Source organism: Liolophura sinensis, chromosome 7, assembly GCF_032854445.1.
Source record: "Liolophura sinensis isolate JHLJ2023 chromosome 7, CUHK_Ljap_v2, whole genome shotgun sequence".
Classification (NCBI taxonomy): domain Eukaryota; kingdom Metazoa; phylum Mollusca; class Polyplacophora; order Chitonida; family Chitonidae; genus Liolophura; species Liolophura sinensis.
Genome location: NC_088301.1, coordinates 972,241 through 992,893, shown reverse-complemented (window position 1 = coordinate 992,893; position 20,653 = coordinate 972,241). Strand labels below are relative to the sequence as shown.

Genomic DNA, 20,653 nt, shown 5'->3' with positions numbered 1-20,653 from the left:
TGTTCGATATCTGTGTGTATATATGTATAGTTCTAGACTTACGGTGGGGGATTAAGATGTCACCTTGCGTTATATGAGGTAATTTTTTTATGTGTGAAAATCTTTTAAAAGAGCACGCAAAGCTAAATTTAAGAAAAGAAAGTGTCACCTTATAGGGCTCAGTGGGCCTACCAGAGCTCTGATGGAATACAATACGTTTTTTTTTTTTGGACTGTGGACTTCGCAGGTCCTGAAGACACGGTGACGTCCATATGGCAGAGTCAGGTGCGTGACATAAACGGAGCACAGGTAGACTTCTCCCTCGACTGGACCGTCTACATGAAGACAGAGGAGGTGGATTTCGAGCTGAGTATGACGATTGTAAACGCCCCACAGCGCTGGTTTGCCGTCGGCTTTTCTGATGATAAAAGTATGGTAAGTGAAACTGTGGTGTTTGTAGCGGATCTGAGCGTACGCCTTATTTAGCCTCATCCTTCTGTTGTATTAGAACATACCCGAGCGCCAAAAAAATCAACAAAGAGTAAGGTATATACAACTTGAGCTTACGTTTAGATACTAACGCAGTCAGGGTAAGACCATATGCTAACACATTCTAGGATATACAGTCCAGGTGAGACCAGATACTAACACATTCTAGGATATACAGTCAAGGTGAGACCACATGCTAACGCAGTCTGGAATATACAGTCAAGGTGAGACCAGATGCTAACGCAGTCTGGGATATAGAGTCAGAGTAAGATCAGATGCTAACGCAGTCTGGGGCATAGAGTCAGAGTAAGACCAGATACTAACGCAGTCTGGGGCATAGAGTCAGAGTAAGACCAGATACTAACACATTCTGGGATATAGAGTCAAGGTGAGACCACGTGCTAATGCAGTCTGGGATATTGAGCCAGGGTAAGACCAGATGCTAACGCAGTCTGGGATATAGAGTCAGAGTAAGACCAGATGCTAACGCAGTCTGGGGCATAGAGTCAGGGTAAGACCAGATGCTAACGCAGTCTGGGGCATAGAGTCAAGATGAGACCACATGCTAACGCAGTCTGGGATATAGAGCCAGGTTAAGACCAGAAACTAACGCAATCTGGGATATAGAATCAGGGTAAGACCAGATGCTAACGCAGTCTGGGGCATAGAGTCAGGGTAAGACCATATGCTAAAGCACTTTGGGATGTAGAGTCAGGGTGAGATCAGATGTTAATGCAGTCTGGGATACACAGTCAGGGTAAGACCACATGCTAACGCAGTCTGAGATATACAGTCAGACTAAGACCAGATGCTAATGCAGTCTGGCATATAGAGTCAGAGTAAGACCAGATGCTCACGCAGTCTGGGGCATAGAATCAGAGTAGAGCCACATGCTAACGCACTCTGGGATGTAGAGTCAGGGTAAGACCATATGCTAACGCACTATGGGATGTAGAGTCAAGGTTAGACCAGATGCTAACGCAGTCTGGGATATACAGTCAGGGTAAGACCAGACGCTAACCCAGTCTGAGATATACAGTCAGAGTAACACCAGATGCTAACGAGTCTGGGATATTTTGGGATGTAGTCAGGGTGAGATCAGATGTTAATGCAGTCTGGGATATACAGTGAGGGTAAAACCACATGCTAACGCAGTCTGAGATATACAGTCAGAGTAAGACCAGACGCTAACGAGTCTGGGATATAGAGTCAGGGTAAGACCATATGCTAACGCACTTTGGGATGTAGAATCAGGGTGAGATCAGATGTTAATGCAGTCTGGGATATACAGTCAGGGTAAGACCATATGCTAACGCACTTTGGGATGTAGAGTCAGGGTGAGATCAGATGTTAATGCAGTCTGGGATATACAGTCAGGGTAACACCACATGCTAGCGCAGTCGGAGATATACAGTCAGACTAAGACCAGATGCTAACGAGTCTGGGATATAGAGTCAGGGTAAGACCAGATGCTAACGCAGTCTGGGATATACAGTCAGGGTAAGACCAGATGCTAACGCACTCTGGGGCATAGAGTCAGGGTAAGACCATATGCTAACGCACTTTGGGATGTAGAGTCAGGGTGAGATCAGATGTTAATGCAGTCTGGGATATACAGTCAGGGTAAGACCAGATGCTAACGCAGTCTGGGATATACAGTCAGGGTAAGACCAGATGCTAACGCAGTCTAGGATATACAATCAGGGTAAGACCATATGCTAACGCACTCTGGGATGAAGAGTCAGGGTAAGACCAGATGCTAACGCAGTCTGGGATATAGAATCAGGGTAAGACCAGATGCTAACGCAGTCTGGGGCATAGAGTCAGGGTAAGTCCATATGCTAAAGCACTTTGGGATGTAGAGTCAGGGTGAGATCAGATGTTAATGCAGTCTGGGATACACAGTCAGGGTAAGACCACATGCTAACGCAGTCTAAGATATACAGTCAGACTAAGACCAGATGCTAATGCAGTCTGGCATATAGAGTCAGAGTAAGACCAGATGCTCACGCAGTCTGGGGCATAGAGTCAGAGTAGAGCCACATGCTAACGCACTCTGGGATGTAGAGTCAGGGTAAGACCATATGCTAACGCACTATGGGATGTAGAGTCAAGGTTAGACCAGATGCTAACGCAGTCTGGGATATAGAGTCAGGGTAAGACCAGACGCTAACGCAGTCTGAGATATACAGTCAGAGTAACACCAGATGCTAACGAGTCTGGGATATTTTGGGATGTAGAGTCAGGGTGAGATCAGATGTTAATGCAGTCTGGGATATAGAGTCAGGGTAAAAACCACATGCTAACGCAGTCTGGGATAAACAGTCAAAGTAAGACCAGATGCTAACGCGGTCTTGGATATAGAGTCAAGGTAAGACCAGATGCTAACGCAGTCTGGGATATAGTCAGGGTAAGACCAGAAGCTAACGCAGTCTGGGATATAGAGTCAGGGTAAGACCAGGTGCTAACGCAATCTGGGACATAGAGTCAGGGTGAGACCATATGCTAACGCACTCTGGGATGTAGAGTCTAGGTGAGACCAGATGCTAACGCAGTCTGGGATATACAGTCAGGGTAAGACCAGATTCTAACGCAGTCTAGGATATACAATCAGGGTAAGACCAGATGCTAACGCACTCTGGGGCATAGAGTCAGGGTAAGACCATATGCTAACGCACTCTGGGATGAAGAGTCAGGGTAAGACCAGATGCTAACGCAGTCTGGGATATAGAATCAGGGTAAGACCCAGATGCTAACGCAGTCTGGGGCATAGAGTCAGGGTAAGACCATATGCTAAAGCACTTTGGGATGTAGAGTCAGGGTGAGATCAGATGTTAATGCAGTCTGGGATACACAGTCAGGGTAAGACCACATGCTAACGCAGTCCTAAGATATACAGTCAGACTAAGACCAGATGCTAATGCAGTCTGGCATATAGAGTCAGAGTAAGACCAGATGCTCACGCAGTCTGGGGCATAGAGTCAGAGTAGAGCCACATGCTAACGCACTCTGGGATGTAGAGTCAGGGTAAGACCATATGCTAACGCACTATGGGATGTAGAGTCAAGGTTAGACCAGATGCTAACGCAGTCTGGGATATAGAGTCAGGGTAAGACCAGACGCTAACGCAGTCTGAGATATACAGTCAGAGTAACACCAGATGCTAACGAGTCTGGGATATTTTGGGATGTAGAGTCAGGGTGAGATCAGATGTTAATGCAGTCTGGGATATAGAGTCAGGGTAAGACCACATGCTAACGCAGTCTGAGATATACAGTCAGAGTTTGACCAGATGCTAACGAGTCTGGGATATACAGTCAGGGTAAGACCATATGCTAACGCACTTTGGGATATAGAGTCAGGGAGAGATCAGATGTTAATGCAGTCTGGGATATACAGTCAGGGTTAGACCACATGGTAGCGCAGTCGGAGATATACAAGTCAGACTAAGACCAGATGCTAACGAGTCTGGGATATAGAGTCAGGGTAAGACCATATGCTAAACGCAGTCTGGGATATACAGTCAGGGTAAGACCAGATGCTAACGCACTCTGGGGCATAGAGTCAGGGTAAGACCATATGCTAACGCAGTCTGGGATATAGAATAATGGTAAGACCAGATGCTAACGCAGTCTGGGGCATAGAGTCAAGGTAAGACCATATGCTAACACACTTTGGGATGTAGAGTCAGGGTGAGATCAGATGTTAATGCAGTCTGGGATATACAGTCAGGGTAAGACCACATGCTAACGCAGTCTAAGATATACAGTCAGGGTAAGACCAGAAGCTAACGCAATCTGGGATACACAGTCCGAGTAAGACCAGAAGCTAACACAATCTGGGATATACAGTCAGAGTAAGACCAGAAGCTAACGCAATCTGTGATATACAGTCAAAGTAAGACCAGATGCTAACGCAATCTGGGATATACAGTCAAAGTAAGACCATATGCTAACGCACTCTGGGATGTAGAGTCAGAGTAAGACCAGATGCTAACGCAGTCTGGGATATAGAATAAGGGTAAGACCAGATACTAACGCAGTCTGGGATATACAGTCAGAGTAAGAACATATGCTAATGCACTCTGGGATGTAGAGTCAGAGTAAGACCAGATGGTAACGCAATCTGGGTTATAGAGCCAGGGTAAGACCATATGCTAACGCAATCTGGGATATACAGTCAGAGTAAGACCAGAAGCTAACACAATCTGGGATATACAGTCAGAATAAGACCAGATGCTAACGCAGTCTGGGATATAGAGTCAGAGTAAAACCAGATGCTAACACAGTCTGGGATATACAGTCAGAGTAAGATCATATGCTAACGCAGTCTGGGGCATAGAGTCAGGGTAAGACCAGATGCTAACGCAGTCTGGGGCAAAGAGTCAAGGTGAGACCACATGCTAACGCAGTCTGGGATATAGAGCCAGGGTAAGACTAGAAGCTAACGCAATCTAGAATATACAGTCAGAGTAAGACCAGATGCTAACACAGTCTGGGATATAGAGTCAGAGTAAGACCAGATGCTAACGCAGTCTGTGATGTACAGTCCGGTTAAGACCAAATGCTAACGCATTCTGGGATATACAGTCAGGGTAAGAACAGATGATAACGCAGTCTGGGATATAGAGTGAGGGTAAGACCAGAAGCTAACGCAATCTGGAATATACAGTCAGGGTAAGACCAGATGCTAACACAGTCTGGGTTAAGACCAAATGCTAACGTAGTCTGGGATATACAGTCAGGGTAAGACCAGATGCTAACGCAGTCTGGGATATAGAGTCAGGGTGAGACCAGATGCTAAGGCAGTCTGGGATGTAGAGTCAAGGTGAGACCACATGCTAACGCAGTCTGGGATATAAGTCAGGGTAAGACCAGAATCTAACGCAGTCTGGGATATAGAGTCAGGGGAAGACCAGATGCTAACGCAGTCTGGGATATAGAGTCAGGGTGAGACCAGATGCTAATGCAGTCTGGATGTAGAGTCAAGGTGAGACCACATGCTAATGCAGTCTGGGATATACAGTCAGGGTAAGACCAGAAGCTAACGCAGTCTGGGATATATAGTCAGAGTAAGACCAGATTCTAACGCACTCTGGGTCATAGAGTCAGGGTAAGACCATATGCTAACGCACTCTGGAATGTAGAGTCAGGGTGAGACCAGGTGCTAACGCAGTCTGGGATAAACAGTCAGAGTAAGACCAGATGCTAACGCAGTCTGGGATATAGAGTCAAGGTAAGACCAGATGCTAACGCAGTCTGGGATATAGAGTCAGGGTGAGACCAGATGCTAACGCAATCTGGGATATAGAGTCAGGGTAAGACCAGAAGCTAACGCAGTCTGGGACATAGAGACAGTGTAAAGCCTTATGCTAACGCACTCTGGGATGTAGAGTAAGGGTGAGACCATATGCTAATGCAGTCTGGGATATACAGTCAGGGTAAGACCAGACGCTAACGCAGTCTGAGATAAACAGTCAGAGTAAGACCAGATGCTAACGAGTCTGGTATATAGAGTCAGGGTAAGACCAGATGCTAACGCAGTCTGGGATATACAGTCAGGGTAAGACCAGATGCTAACGCACTCTGCGGCATAGAATCATGTTAAGACCATATGCTAACGCACTCTGGGATGTAGAGTCAGGGTGAGATCAGATGCTAACGCAGTCTGGGATATAGAATTAGAGTGAGACCAGATGCTAATGCAGTCTGGAATGCAGAGTCAAGGTGAGACCCCATGTTAACGCAGTCTGGGATATACAGTCAGGGTAAGACCAGAAGCTAACACAGTCTGGGATATAGAGTCAGAGTAAGACCAGATGCTAACGCAGTCTGGGGCATAGGGCCAGGGTAAGACCAGATGCTAACGCACTCTGGGGCATAGAGTCAGGGTAAGACCATATGCTAACGCACTCTGGAATGTAGAGTCAGGGTGAGACCAGATGCTAACACAGTCTGGGATAAACACTCAGAGTAAGACCAGATGCTAACGCAGTCTGGGATATAGAGTCAAGGTAAGACCAGATGCTAACGCGGTCTGGGACATAGTGTCAGGGTAAGACCATATGCTAACGCACTCTGGGATATAGAGTCAAGGTGAGATTACGTGCTAATGCAGTCTGGGATATTGAGCCAGGGTAAGACCAGATGCTAACGCAGTCTGGGATATAGATTCAGAGTAAGACCAGATGCTAACGCAGTCTGGGATATAGAGTCAGGGTAAGACCAGATGCTAACGCAGTCTGGGGCATAGAGTCAAGGTGAGACCACATGCTAACGCAGTCAGGGATATAGAGCCAGGGTAAGACCAGAAGCTAACGCAATCTGGGATATACAGTCAGAGTAAGACCAGATGCTAACACAGTCTGGGATATAGAGTCAGAGTAAGACCAGATGCTAACGCAGTCTGTGATGTACAGTCAGGTTAAGACCAAATGCTAATGCAGTCTGGGATATACAGTCAGAGTAAAACCAGATGCTAACGCAGTCTGGGATATAGAGTCAGGGTGAGACCAGATGCTAATGCAGTCTGGGATGTAGAGTCAAGGTGAGACCACATGCTAACGCAGTATGGGATATACAGTCAGGGTAAGACCAGAAGCTAACGCAGTCTGGGATATAGAGCCAGGGTAAGACCAGAAGCTAACGCAATCTGGGATGTAGAGTCAGAGTAAGACCAAATTCTAACGCAGTCTGGGGCATAGAGTCAGAGTAAGACCAGATGCTAATGCAGTCTGGGATGTAGAGTCAAGGTGAGACCACATGCTAACGCAGTCTGGGATATAAGTCAGGGTAAGACCAGAAGCTAACGCAGTCTGGGATATAGAGCCAGGGTAAGACCAGATGCTAGTGGAGTCTGGGATGTAGAGTCAAGGTTAGACCACATGCTTACACAGTCTAGGATTTAGAGCCAGGGTAAGACCAGAAGCTAACGCAGTCTGGGATATAGAGTTTAGGTAAGACCAGATGCTAACGCAGTCTGGGATATAGAGTCAGGGTGAGACCAGATGCTAATGCAGTGTGGGATGTAGAGTCAAGGTGAGACCTCATGCTAACGCAGTCTGGGATATACAGTCAGGGTAAGAGCAGAAGCTAACGCAGTCTGGGATATAGAGTCAGAGTAAGATCAGATGCTAAGGCAGTCTGGGGCATAGAGTCAGAGTAAGGCCAGATTCTAACGCACTCTAGGGCATAGAGTCAGGGTAAGACCAGATACTAACGCACTCTGGAATGTAGAGTCAGGGTGAGACCAGATGCTAACGCAGTCTGGGATAAACACTCAGAGTAAGACCAGATGCTAACGCAGTCTGGGATATAGAGTCAAGGTAAGACCAGATGTTAACGGAGTCTGGGATATAGAGTCAGGGTAAGACCACATGCTAACGCAATCTGGGATATAGAGTCAGGGTAAGACCAGAAGCTAACGCAGTCTGGGACATAGAGTCAGGGTAAGACCATATGCTAACGCACTCTGGGATGTAGAGTCAGGGTGAGACCATATGCTAATGCAGTCTGGGATATAGAGTCAGAGTAAGACCAGATTCTAACGCAGTCTGGAGCATAGAGTCAGGGTAAGACCACATGCTAACGCACTCTGGGATGTAGAGTCAGGGTGAGACCAGATGCTAACGCAGTCTGCGATATACAGTTAGGGTAAGACCAGATGCTAAGGCAACCTGGGATATACAGTCAGACTAAGACCAGAAGCTAACGCATTCTGGTATATACAGTCAGGGTGAGACCAGAAGCTAACGCAATCTGGGATATACAGTCAGAGTAAGACCAGAAGCAAACGCAATCTGGGATATACAGTCAGGGTAAGTCCAAAAGCTAACGCAGTCTGGGATATAGAGCCAGGGTAAGACCAGAAGCTAACGCAATCTGGGATATAGAGTCAGAGTAAGACCAGATGCTAACACAGTCTGGGAGATAGAGTCAGAGTAAGACCAGATGCTAACACAGTCTGGGGCATAGAGTCAGAGTAAGACCAGATGCTAATGCAGTCTGGGATGTAGAGTTATGGTGAGACCACATGCTAACGCAGTCTGGGATATAGAGCCAGGGTAAGATCAGAAGCTAACGCAGTCTGGGATATAGTGTCAGGGTAAGACCAGATGCTAACGCAGTCTGGGATATAGAGTCAGGGTGAGACCAGATGCTAATGCAGTCTGGGATGTAGAGTCAAGGTGTGACCACAAGCTAACGCAGTCTAGGATATACAGTCAGGGTAAGACCAGAAGCTAACGCAGTCTGGGATATACAGTCAGGGTAAGACCAGACGCTAACGCAGTCTGGGGCATAGAGTCAGGGTAAGACCATATGCTAACGCACTTTGGGATGTAGAGTCAGGGTGAGATCAGATGCTAATGCAGTCTGGGATATACAGTCAGGGTAAGACCACATGCTAACGCAGTCTGAGATATACAGTCAGACTAAGACCAGATGCTAATGCAGTCTGGGATATAGAGTCAGTGTAAGACCAGATGCTTACGCAGTCTGGGGCATAGAATCAGGGTAAGACCACATGCTAACGCACTGTGGGATGTAGAGTCAGGGTGAGACCAGATGCTAAGGCAGCCTGGGATATACAGTCAGACTAAGACCAGAAGCTAACGCAGTCTGGGGCATAGAGTCAGGGTAAGACCACATGCTAACGCACTCTGCGATATACAGTCAGGGTAAGACCAGATGCTAAGGCAGCCTGGGATATACAGTCAGACTAAGACCAGAAGCTAACGCAATCTGGGATATACAGTCAGAATAAGACCAGAAGCTAACGCAATCTGGAATATACAGTCAGGGTAAGACCAGAAGCTAACGCAGTCTGGGATATAGAGTAAGACCAGATGCTAACGCAGTCTGGGATATACAATCAGAGGAAGACCAGATGCTAATGCACTCTGGGATGTAGAGTCAGAGTAAGATCAGATGCTAACGCAATCTGGGATATAGAGTCAGGGTAAGACCAGATGCTAACGCAGTCTGGGATATACAGTCAGAGTAAAACCAGATGTTAACGCAGTCTGGGATATACAGTCAGGGTAAGACCAGAAGCTAACGCCATCTGGGACATACATTCAGAGTAAGACCAGAAGCTAACACAATCTGGGATATACAGGTAGAGTAAGACCAGATGCTAACGCAATCTGGGATATGGAGTCAGAGTAAAACCAGATGCTAACACAGTCTGGGATATAGAGTCAAAGTAAGACCAGATGCTAACCCAGTCTGGGGCATAGAATCAGGGTAAGACCAGATGCTAACGCAGTCTGGGGCATAGAGTCAAGGTGAGACCACATGCTAACGCAGTCTGGGATATAGAGCCAGGGTAAGACCAGAAGCTAACGCAATCTGGGATATACAGTCAGAGTAAGACCAGATGCTAACACAGTCTGGGATATAGAGTCAGAGTAAGACCGGATGCTAACGCAGTCTGTGATGTACAGTCAGAGTAAGACCAGATGCTAACGCAGTCTGGGATATACAGTCAGAGTAAGATCAGAAGCTAACGCAATCTGGGATATACAGTCAGAGTAAGACCAGATGCTAACGCAGTCTGGGATATAGAACAGGGTAAGACCAGATGTTAACGCAAATAGGCACTGCCAAATGTATATGTGTTTTTAAGCCATTAGACCGTGACCAATGACGTCGCATGTTCAAATCCTGCTATCGCTAGCCTTAAGTTAGGATATTTCTTTACCTGGTTAAGCGTGAGGTTTCCTCCAGGTCGTGGCCTATTCTCTCCACCCGTCCACAAGATCGCCGTCATCACATTGTAGTACAATGTAAAACAAAACTAAATAAACCTAGTGTGAACTAATGTCAACATAATCGTAATGTGCATTTTAGGTGTATTTCTCTCGACCTTAATATCAAAATTATGTAACTAAGTTTGTTCACTCCTTCAAGAACATTGCAGATGTAGGTCCAATACAGTTGAATAAACCGTAAATATCATTATATATGCAGATGAAACATCAAAGAACACGTATTAAAACAGGACTTATTTTCTTTATCTTCAGTCCAACTCTGATATGGTAATGGTGATGCCAAAGACCTCAGGAGGCTTTGATGTAACCGACAGGTAAGCTGAGCGTATTGATGGAAAGATTGTCCTCGTCAGTGGAGCGCCCTAAATAAGATATGCATTGGGGGCCTTCTCCTCATGAGAACATGAGAACACACCAGTATATGTTTCAGCTGTAAAGTATGAGAATATGAGAGCACATCAGTATATATTTCAGCTGTAAAGTATGAGAACATGAGAGCACACCAGTATATATTTCAGCTGTAAAGTATGAGAGCATGACAGCACACCAGTATATGTTTCAGCTGTAAAGTATGAGAACATGAGAGCACACCAGTATATGTTTCAGCTGTAAAGTATGAGAACATGAGAGCACACCAGTGTAGATTTCAGCTGTAAAGTATGAGAACATGAGGGCACACCAGTATATATTTCAGCTGTAAAGTATAAGAACATGAGAGCACACCAGTATAGATTTCAGCTGTAAAGTATGAAAACATGACAGCACACCAGTATAGATTTCAGCTGTAAAGTATCAGAACATGAGAGCACACCAGTGTATATTTCAACTGTAAAGTATGAAAACATGACATACGTTGACATATGTTTTCATATGATCTGTTTAATAGATGGCTGAACGTGACTTAACCATATTTGATAGATCCCGGTTGTGGAGTGGGAACGTTATTGAACTTTGTTAGAGAGATCCCGTGTGTGAAGTGGGAACGTTACTGAATTTTGTTTGATAGATCCCGTGTGTGAAGTGGGAACGTTACTGAACTTTGTTAGAAATATCCCGTGTGTGAAGTGGGAACGTTACTGAACTTTGTTTGATAGATCCCGTGTGTTAAGTGGTAACGTTACTGAACTTTGTTAGAGACATCCTGTGTGTGAAGTGGTAACGTTACTGAACTTTGTTTGATAGATCTCATGTGTTAAGTGGGAACGTTACTGAACTTTGTTTGATAGATCCCATGTGTTAAGTGGGAACGTTACTGAACTTTGTTAGAGAGATCCTGTGTGTACAGTGGGAAAGTTACAGAACTTTGTTTGATAGATCCCGTGTGTGAAGTGGGAACGTTACCAAACTTTGTTTGACAGATCCTGAGTGGAAAGTAGAAAAATAACTGAACCTTATTTGATACATTTCATGTATGAAGTGGGAACATGACTGAACCTTTTGACAGATCCCGATTGGGAAGTGGGAATTGACTGAACCTTTTGATAGATCCCGGTTGTGAAATGGAAACGTTACTGAACTTTGTTTGATAGATCCCGGTTGAGAAGTGGGAACGTGACTGAATCGTGTTTGCTAGATCCCGAATCGGAAGGGAGAATTGACTGAACCCTGCTTAATTAGGCCTAGTTGTAATTTGAAAGGAAAATGACCAGTGTAAAAGACTCAAATAGTAGGCCTACCCGAACATTACGGCAAACCACAAATATAGCCTACGAAGCACTATAGACCAAACAAGTAAGATTTGTAAACTGGGTATTAGATCCAAGTTTAAGTCTCTATGTGTGACTGATCTGTAAATTATTGACCCCTAATCAGCAAATCAATAAATCAATGAGTCAATGTGTTTGTTATCATGCTGTGTTCCAGGTGGGCCAGTGGTCACTTCACGCCTAGCGAGGACTCTCAGCAAGACTTAAGAGGAGCGTCAGTGACATACCACGACAACAGGCTAGTAATCAAGTTTAACCGACAGAAAAACACCGGGGACTCCCGCAATGACTTCACCTTCACGGATGACGACTGCCCTTACTTGTTTGTTGGCATCGGACAATATAGCAATGGAAATCCGATCCGGCACGCCGGAGATCCAACTCGAAGTGTCAACCGCATCTGTATAACACCTGACCCAGGTATGCTTGTTTTGATGTTGTTTCTGGTTGAATAATTTTGTTATTGTTGATATTAATAAATCGAACTTTTAATTGCATCCTTATAGCTGTACAGATAATCGACATACATGAATTGAAAATCTTAACAAGCCATAAAGTTTTCACAAAAGCAAACAAACTAATTAACCCATAGGCTACATGTGTGCAACTCTCACCACCCCACACTGCACCACCCCCCACCCCACACTGCACCACCCCCCACCCCACACTGCACCACCCCCCACCCCACACTGCACCACCCCCACCCCCGAATTAGGCTTATAAAGCAGCTTTTTCTAGATCTCTCAAGTTCAAGAGGAATAATTTGCTAAAAATAACAATCCTTTCCATGACGTTTCTGAACTGAACTTTTCACTGAATGCGTGGGATATTCTAGCTTGGTAGTACACAATCATTTGACTGTTATTTGACACCTTACAACGTGAAAAGACATTACCAACTGCTAAACTCTAATTTTGTGAGCCCACGGCTTTGAGAAAATTAAGGGTTTTGAACCAAGTTTAACTGACATCGCCCGAGCACACACCAGCAAAACTGTGCCTACATTCTTAGGCGTAGGCTAAATCATATTAAACCCTCCTCAAGATCATAATACTGCACGAGTAAAAGACAGTGTGACACCTTACAGAAATAACCAGTAAAATCAGTGACACATCGTTTTGTTTCTTTCAATCAGCTTTGCACGAGACGCTCATCATCATCATCGCCCTTGTTGTCATTGCGGTGGCTGTAGCCGCCATTGTGGCTTTCATGAAATTCCGAACGGGCGGGGGATGTGGTAACTCCGGCAAGGCGCCTGTTGGACACCAGGTTAGTTAGAAAATGTTTTCGCGAAAGAGTGAAGGAAACATCAGATGTTCAGGCACAGGCCTATCATTTGGTCTATTGAACATCCTCAAGTTGTTTGCAAGAGGTAGCTTTTATTGCGTCACTGCGTGACGGGGAACGTTTATAGTTTAGCCTACCAATCACACCTATATTTACCGCACTTATGTCACCAATGGAAAATAGATAAGACAGCCTATATGCAACATTAAACAATATCACATATATTTCCAAGGGAGCGCCTCGCTTCTTCAGAGTTAATACTTAACTTGGTCTTAAATAGCAGATGTTGAAAATGGCTATAAAGTCCTATGAACATTAAAAAAACTTTACAAGTTGACATCCTGGAGGGTCTTGTTAGGAAGTTTGCATCGCTGTTCTCATGGGAATGAAACTTAGGTGTCTGCAACTTACCTAATTAAATTATCGCTTTTTTTCTCGTTGTTCAAGCAGTGTCAATTATATCGTGGCTTTCTCGTTGTTTAAGCAGGGCCAGATAAATCCCGACTTTCTCGTTCTTTAAGCAGGACCAATTAAACCCCGGCTTTCTCATTCTTTAAGCAGTGCCAGTTATATCGTCCCTTTCTCGTTGTTTAACCAGGGCCAATTAAATCCCGGCTTTCTCGTTATTTAAGCAGTGCCAATTAAATCCGGGCTTTCTCGTTGTTTAAGCAGGGTCAGTTAAATCTGAGCTTTCTTGATGTTTAAGCAGGGCCAATTAAATCCTGGCTTTCTCGTTGTTTAATTAAGCAGGGTCAATTAAATCCGGGCTTTCTCGTTGTTTAAACAGGGCCAATTAAATCACGGTTTTCTCGTTGCTTAAGCAGGGTCAGTTAAATCCTTGCTTTCTCGTTGTTGAAGCAGGGCCAATTAAATCCTGGCTTTCTCGTTGTTGAAGTAGGGCCAATTAAATCCTGGCATTCTCGTTGTTTAAGCAGGACCAACTAAATCCTGGCTTTCTCGTTTTTTAATTAAGCAGGGTCATTTAAATCCCGGTTTTCTCATTGTTTAAGCATGGTCAATTAAATCCTGGCTTCTGGTTGTTGAAGCAGGGCCAATTAAATCCCGACTTTCTTTTTGTTTAAGTAGGGTCAGTTAAATCCTTGCTTTCTCGTTGTTGAAGCAGTGCCAATTAAATCCCGGTTTTCTCATTCTTTAAGCAGGGCTTAAATCTAGGCTTTCTCGTTGTTTAGGCAGTGCCAATTAAATCCGGGCTTTCTCGTTGTTTAAGCAGTGCCATTTAAATCAGGGCATTCTCGTTGTTTAAGCAGGACCAATTAAATCCCAGCTTTCTCGTTGCTGAAGCAGGGTAAGTTCAATCCGAGCTTTCTCGTTGTTTAAGCAGGGTTAGTTAAATCCTTGCTTTCTCGTTCTTTAAGCAGGGCCAATTAAATCCCGGCTTTGTCGTTGTTGAAGCAGAACCAATTAAATCATCGTTTTTTTATTGTTTAATCAGGACCACGTAGAGAAGGGAGGCGCGAATGGCTTCAACAACAAAGGATACGTCGATGGGAACCCTACAGAGCCCCAGGAGAAATACAACAGGACTGGATCCATGCACTATTGAGCCATAGTATACAAGGATCCGTACTACTGAGCTACACTACACACAAGGATCACCCGCTACACTTGGAAGGATCCGTACACTACTGAGCTACACTACACGCAAGGATCACCCGCTACACTTGATCACCCGCTACGCTTGGAAGGATCCGTACACTACTGTGCTTTACTAAGCAATGATCACCCCCTGGATAAATCTTAAACCTCTTGTCTACACTTAGATGAAGTTTCACTATCATCTAGAATTGGATGAATTTTAAACCTCATCCTACCAATGTTCACTTAAACCTAACCCTACCCCATGTACACTTACACGTCATCCTAACTATCTACACTTAAACCTCATCCTACCTATCTACTCTTAAATCCCATTCTACCTATCTACACTTAAACCTCATCCTACCTATCTACTCTTAAATCCCATTCTACCTATCTACACTTAAACCTCATCCTACCTATCTACTCTTAAATCCCATTCTACCTATCTACACTTAAACCTCATCCTACCTATTTACGCTTGAACCTCATTCTGCCTATTTACGCTTCATCCTCTATATACACTTCAGCCCTTTCCTCCATGAATTCGTATAAACAGGTAATACTTCGGTCCACGCGGTACTTCAGTCCATACATGCACTTCATAAAGTCATACCTGCGATCATGACTCGCAACAATGAATTATCCTACCTGATAGAAGCTTGTTGATAAAGCTTGGGTAAACATAATCGATATTACGTCCACATGGAGCAACATTACGGACAGAGAAGCTGATCAGAGCTGGTTTAGTTCTCTTCATGTGTAAGTTTAAATCGCCCGAGTTTTCGTCTGATTAGTTAGAAATCCAGTTGTTTGTATTTATACATATGTGCTTATATTGGGTGTATTATTGCTGTAGTAGTTGTACCGTCCCTAGTTCCTCTGGTAGACATGACTTTACGGTTGTTTCTATTTCACACATATCATAAGTTTTCACCCCAGAATGAGAAAACATATATATATATTATGTCTCACATGCTACTAAATATTTTTTGACAATAATATATACTGACCCCATACAAATACTCCTTACATTGCCCCCAGCGAACGATTACTGTGTTTAATGACCCTTTATAGCTGCTTTCAGAGTTTGTTTTTATCTGCTAAAGATCGGCAGCAAATGGCCTCGCTAGTTTCTGGCAGCAGTAGTATTCTGGCAAGTTTTTCAGTGTATATTTATTGATGTGTTTCTATTTTGGCGAGTTGCACCTACATAGTAAAGCTGTCCACATTGTAGTTCCAACACCGGCAAACGATTTAGGATTATTCTAAGAACTTCTTCGAAATCACAAGCATAGCCCAACGTTAATCTATACCACTAAGCATTTGGTCAGATCACGAATCGGTTATAGGTGCTGATGAAAGAAAGAATGGTTTTATTCATTTATATTTAAAATATTGAGAACCATTTAAAAGTATGGGTCTCACCAATGGCGTGAAAAGTTCCTTGTTTGATACAGAACTGTGATGACCGCCTGGATGTCTTCACTTCCACGAAATACGGGGAACTAATGTTAATCTTTTGTATAAAGTATGTCCAGTATTGGTAGCTGGTTTACCAAACCTGTATATTATTTTCATGGTGTAGTTTTTATACGTCTGTATATCATCAAATAAAACTTCATATAACAAAATATTCCTTGTCGTCCGTGGTGTGCTAAGAAGAACAGTCATGTAGTGCATCTTAGATTAGATTTCCCATCTTAAATAGTAGCCTATTCCCACTCAAACACATTGCTTTAGGTTCCCGATGATGTTCGGGCAAAACTCACGAACCATGCAGGCAAATGTGAGCGTAGACACTGCGACTATGTATATTTATTTGTTTGATTGGTGTTTTACTCGCTGCTCAACAATATTTCTCTTATACGACGGCGGCCAGCATTATGGTGGAAGAAAACCAGGCAGAACCTGGGTGAAACCCACGACCATCGGCAGGTGGCTGACAAACCTTCCCACGTACGGCCGGAGAGGAAGTAAGCACGAGCTGGATTTCAACTCAGGATGACCAAATTGGTGGGAGGCTCCATTGTCATTTCGCCGCCCTGGTACGCTAATCACGTCGACCACGGGGGCGTGACTGAGTATCAAGTTGTCATATAACCTGGGGTCTTTCTGTCTATGATTCAGTGAAGCTGCACTGTATCACACCACACCGTAGCAATATGGCCGCTAAACACCATAAACGATCAATGAATGTCTCAGTGATGACGTCACGACTGTCTCAGTCCAGTGATGACGTCACGATGGGAGGAGTTACTGCTGTAATAGAATTTTTTTCCGGTGTCGATCGACAGCGTAATAAGAGGAATATGTTCAACAGCTTTGAACTACTCATGGCTATGGATTATAGGCAGATCCTGAAATGAAATGAAATTAACCGAATACAATAAGAGATAATTTCCACTCTGACTCATTTAATTTCAGTCAACGTCGCAACTAGTTTTACAATAATGTGCCATAAAACGCCTCACTCTAAGTTTCTTAAATCTTACAATGAGTGCACTTCAACTTCCTTTCGTGGCTCAGTAGGTTAGCGCACTAGGCTTCTCACCAATGCGGTCGGTGTGAGTACAATAGGTTTTAATGTTGAATAAAATCGCCATATTGGATTTGTGAGCAGCTGCAATGAAAACTACACTAAGACACCTATTCTGATCCATAAAAACTTATATACTGTAAATGACTAAGTTTCTCATTTTACTTAGTTCTTAGAGTTCTAATGATCTGGGAAAGGTGTTTTGAGTATTGTAGGGAAGATTGGAAAATACCCTGGTGGAAAAATTTATATTTGATGACCTTTATTTGATTCTTAAAAAAAATTGGGGGGAATTTTTACGGCATATGCAAATGTATATCCTTTACACAAGAAGTGATAGGCAAATTAAATTTAAGTTCCTAGAATATATCATTTCGACTTCGTCGGAAATTTTGACTGCTTCTCTTTACATGAATCCGCTCTTATTTCTTACTTCTTTGAGTTTTTTTTTTGAACGTTGTTTGGAAATTGGTCTTGCGACTTTTGACCTGTAAATTCTATTGGTCTACTGATGCCGAGATTCTGTTCTGGAATCCTCTTGCGATGAGTTTTGCCGGGAATGGCTAGATCAGTTTTCGAAACAACGTTCAACACAAACCATCAAACTATAATTAAAGCCGTATGCAGCATGTGAAACCAAAGCAGCGACGCGTGTCAGCGCCTCTCAATGACGCAACCCATGCTGGCTTCCTCTCTGTATGTACGTGGGAACGTCTGCAGCAACCTACGGGCGGTCGTGTGTTACCCCCGGGCTCTTCCCGATTTTCTTCTACCATAATGCTAGTCGCAATCGTATAAGTGAAATATTGTTGAGTACAGCGTAAAACGCTAATAAAATAAATAAATAAATAAACAAAGCAGAGCAGCGACGACAGTGTGATAGCTGGCAAATTGTCATACGAAACCGGTAAAATACAGCTACACCATAGAGAGTAAAACCAGAGCAGTGACGACAGTGTTATAGCTGGCAAATGGTCATACGAAACCGGTGAAATACGGCTACAGTACAGAGGATAAAACCAGAGCAGTGACGACAGTGTTATAGCTGTCTAATGGTCATACGAAACCGGTGAAATACGGCTACAGTACAGAGGATAAAACCAGAGAAGTGACGACAGTGTGATAGCTGGCAACTGGATATACTTAATCGGTGAAAGAACCAAGAGAGGACATAGAAAGAAATTAGGTCGGACTAACATAAAGGGGGCAGACAACAAGCAGTTTTCAGCCATGCCGAAAAGGCACAAGAAATGTTCGAGGCGCTTAAATTCAATCACTGTGTATCGACGACAGGGTATGATGTAAAAGTTGTGGATAATCACAAATGCACTTTGACTGCAACTGTTTATATATCCGATATGTCGTTACAAGTTTGGAGGAGAACACCACAGGTTCTGGCCATTATATAGACATACATGTACATTATCTAGACATACATGTACATTATCTAGACATACCTGTATATTATCTAGACATATATGTACATTATCTAGACATATATGTACATTATCTAGACATACCTGTATATTATCTAGACATATATGTACATTATCTAGACATATATGTACATATCTGGACATACCTGTATATTATCTAGACATATATGTACATTATCTAGACATATGTACATGTATTTACTTAAACAGAATGGGACTTTAAGAATTTAAGAATTTTTTAGTGAAGAAGTTTGAGGAAACATCTTTGACACACTTAGTTTAGTCTTTGTAGAAATAACTTGTGACATTCATACAACACACTGGATCTAACAAAAGTTATGTACACCTCACATGTAAGGTCCTTCCTTATACTGCTATCTAAGAAAAGATAGCAATGTCAACATCGCGGCTAAACCTATAATACCTAATGAACCTGCGGCATATACTGCGGACAGTCATCTTAATGGGGAGAGAATCGGCATACCAGGCGGGGCTAACACGAACTATATGCATTTATACCCTGCAAACCTGGAAAACATCGCAATCTAACTCTGCAGCCGACCCAGGGGAGTTGGATACATACAGCAACGGCCAATCCTTGAACACACCACATCACAAGTCAATGAACACACCACATCACTGGTCAATTAACACACGATATCACTGTCAACAACAACACCAATTCACTGGTCAACGACTACACCACATCACTGGTCAACGACCACACCACATCACTGGTCAACGAGCACACCACATCACTGTCAACGACCACACCACATCAGTGGTCAATGAACACACCACATCACTGGTCAACGACCACACCACATCACTGGTCAAAAACACACCACATCACTGGTCAATGAACACACCACATCACTGGTCAACGACCACACCACATCACTGGTCAACGACCACACCACATCAGTGGTCAATGAACACACCAAATCTCTGGTTAACGACCACACCACATCACTGGTCAAAAACACACCACATCACTGGTCAACGAACACACTACATCACTGGTTAACGACCACACCACATCACTGGTTAACGACCACACCACATCACTGGTCAACGACCACACCACACCACTGGTCCACACCACATCACTTGTCAACGACCACACCACACCACTGGTCAACGACCACACCACATCACTGGTCAACGAACACACCACATCACTGGTCAACGACAACACCACATCACTGGTCAATGAACACACCACATCACTTGTCAACGACCACACCACACCACTGGTCAACGACACAACCACATCACTGGTCAACGAACACACCACATCACTGGTCAACGACACAACCACATCACTGGTCAACGAACACACCACATCACTGGTCAACGACATAACCACATCACTGGTCAATGAACACACCACATCACTGGTCAACGACCACACCACACCACTGGTCAACGACACAACCACATCACTGGTCAACGAACACACCACATCACTGGTCAACGACAACACCACATCACTGGTCAATGAACACACCACATCACTTGTCAACGACCACACCACACCACAGGTCAACGACACAACCACATCACTGGTCAACGAACACACCACATCACTGGTCAATGACAACACCACATCACTGGTCAATGACAACACCACATCACTGGTCAACGAACACACCACATCACTGGTCAGCGACCACACCACATCACTAGTTTGCAAACGCCCTACATCACTAGTCAACTACATCACTGGTGAAAAAACACAAAACATCACTGATCAACGACTGAACACACTCCACCACTGGTCAACGAAAACGGTACATGAGTGGTCAACGAACACGCTAATTCACTGGTGAACGAAAGCTACAAGGGA

At 44.0% G+C, this 20,653-nt stretch overlaps 1 protein-coding gene across 1 annotated transcript in view; it reads left to right on the top strand.

The window, feature by feature from the left end:
* LOC135471929 (uncharacterized) overlaps window positions 1-16,465 on the top strand; it is a 53,061-nt gene extending 36,596 nt beyond the window's left edge. The window contains exons 11-15 of the mRNA XM_064751370.1: window positions 227-414; window positions 10,493-10,554; window positions 12,104-12,366; window positions 13,082-13,215; window positions 14,687-16,465. Of these exons, the coding sequence (XP_064607440.1) occupies window positions 227-414; window positions 10,493-10,554; window positions 12,104-12,366; window positions 13,082-13,215; window positions 14,687-14,797 (758 nt within the window). The 3' untranslated portion in view covers window positions 14,798-16,465. The remainder of the gene's footprint in view (window positions 1-226; window positions 415-10,492; window positions 10,555-12,103; window positions 12,367-13,081; window positions 13,216-14,686) is intronic.
* The last annotated feature ends 4,188 nt before the right edge of the window (window positions 16,466-20,653 follow it).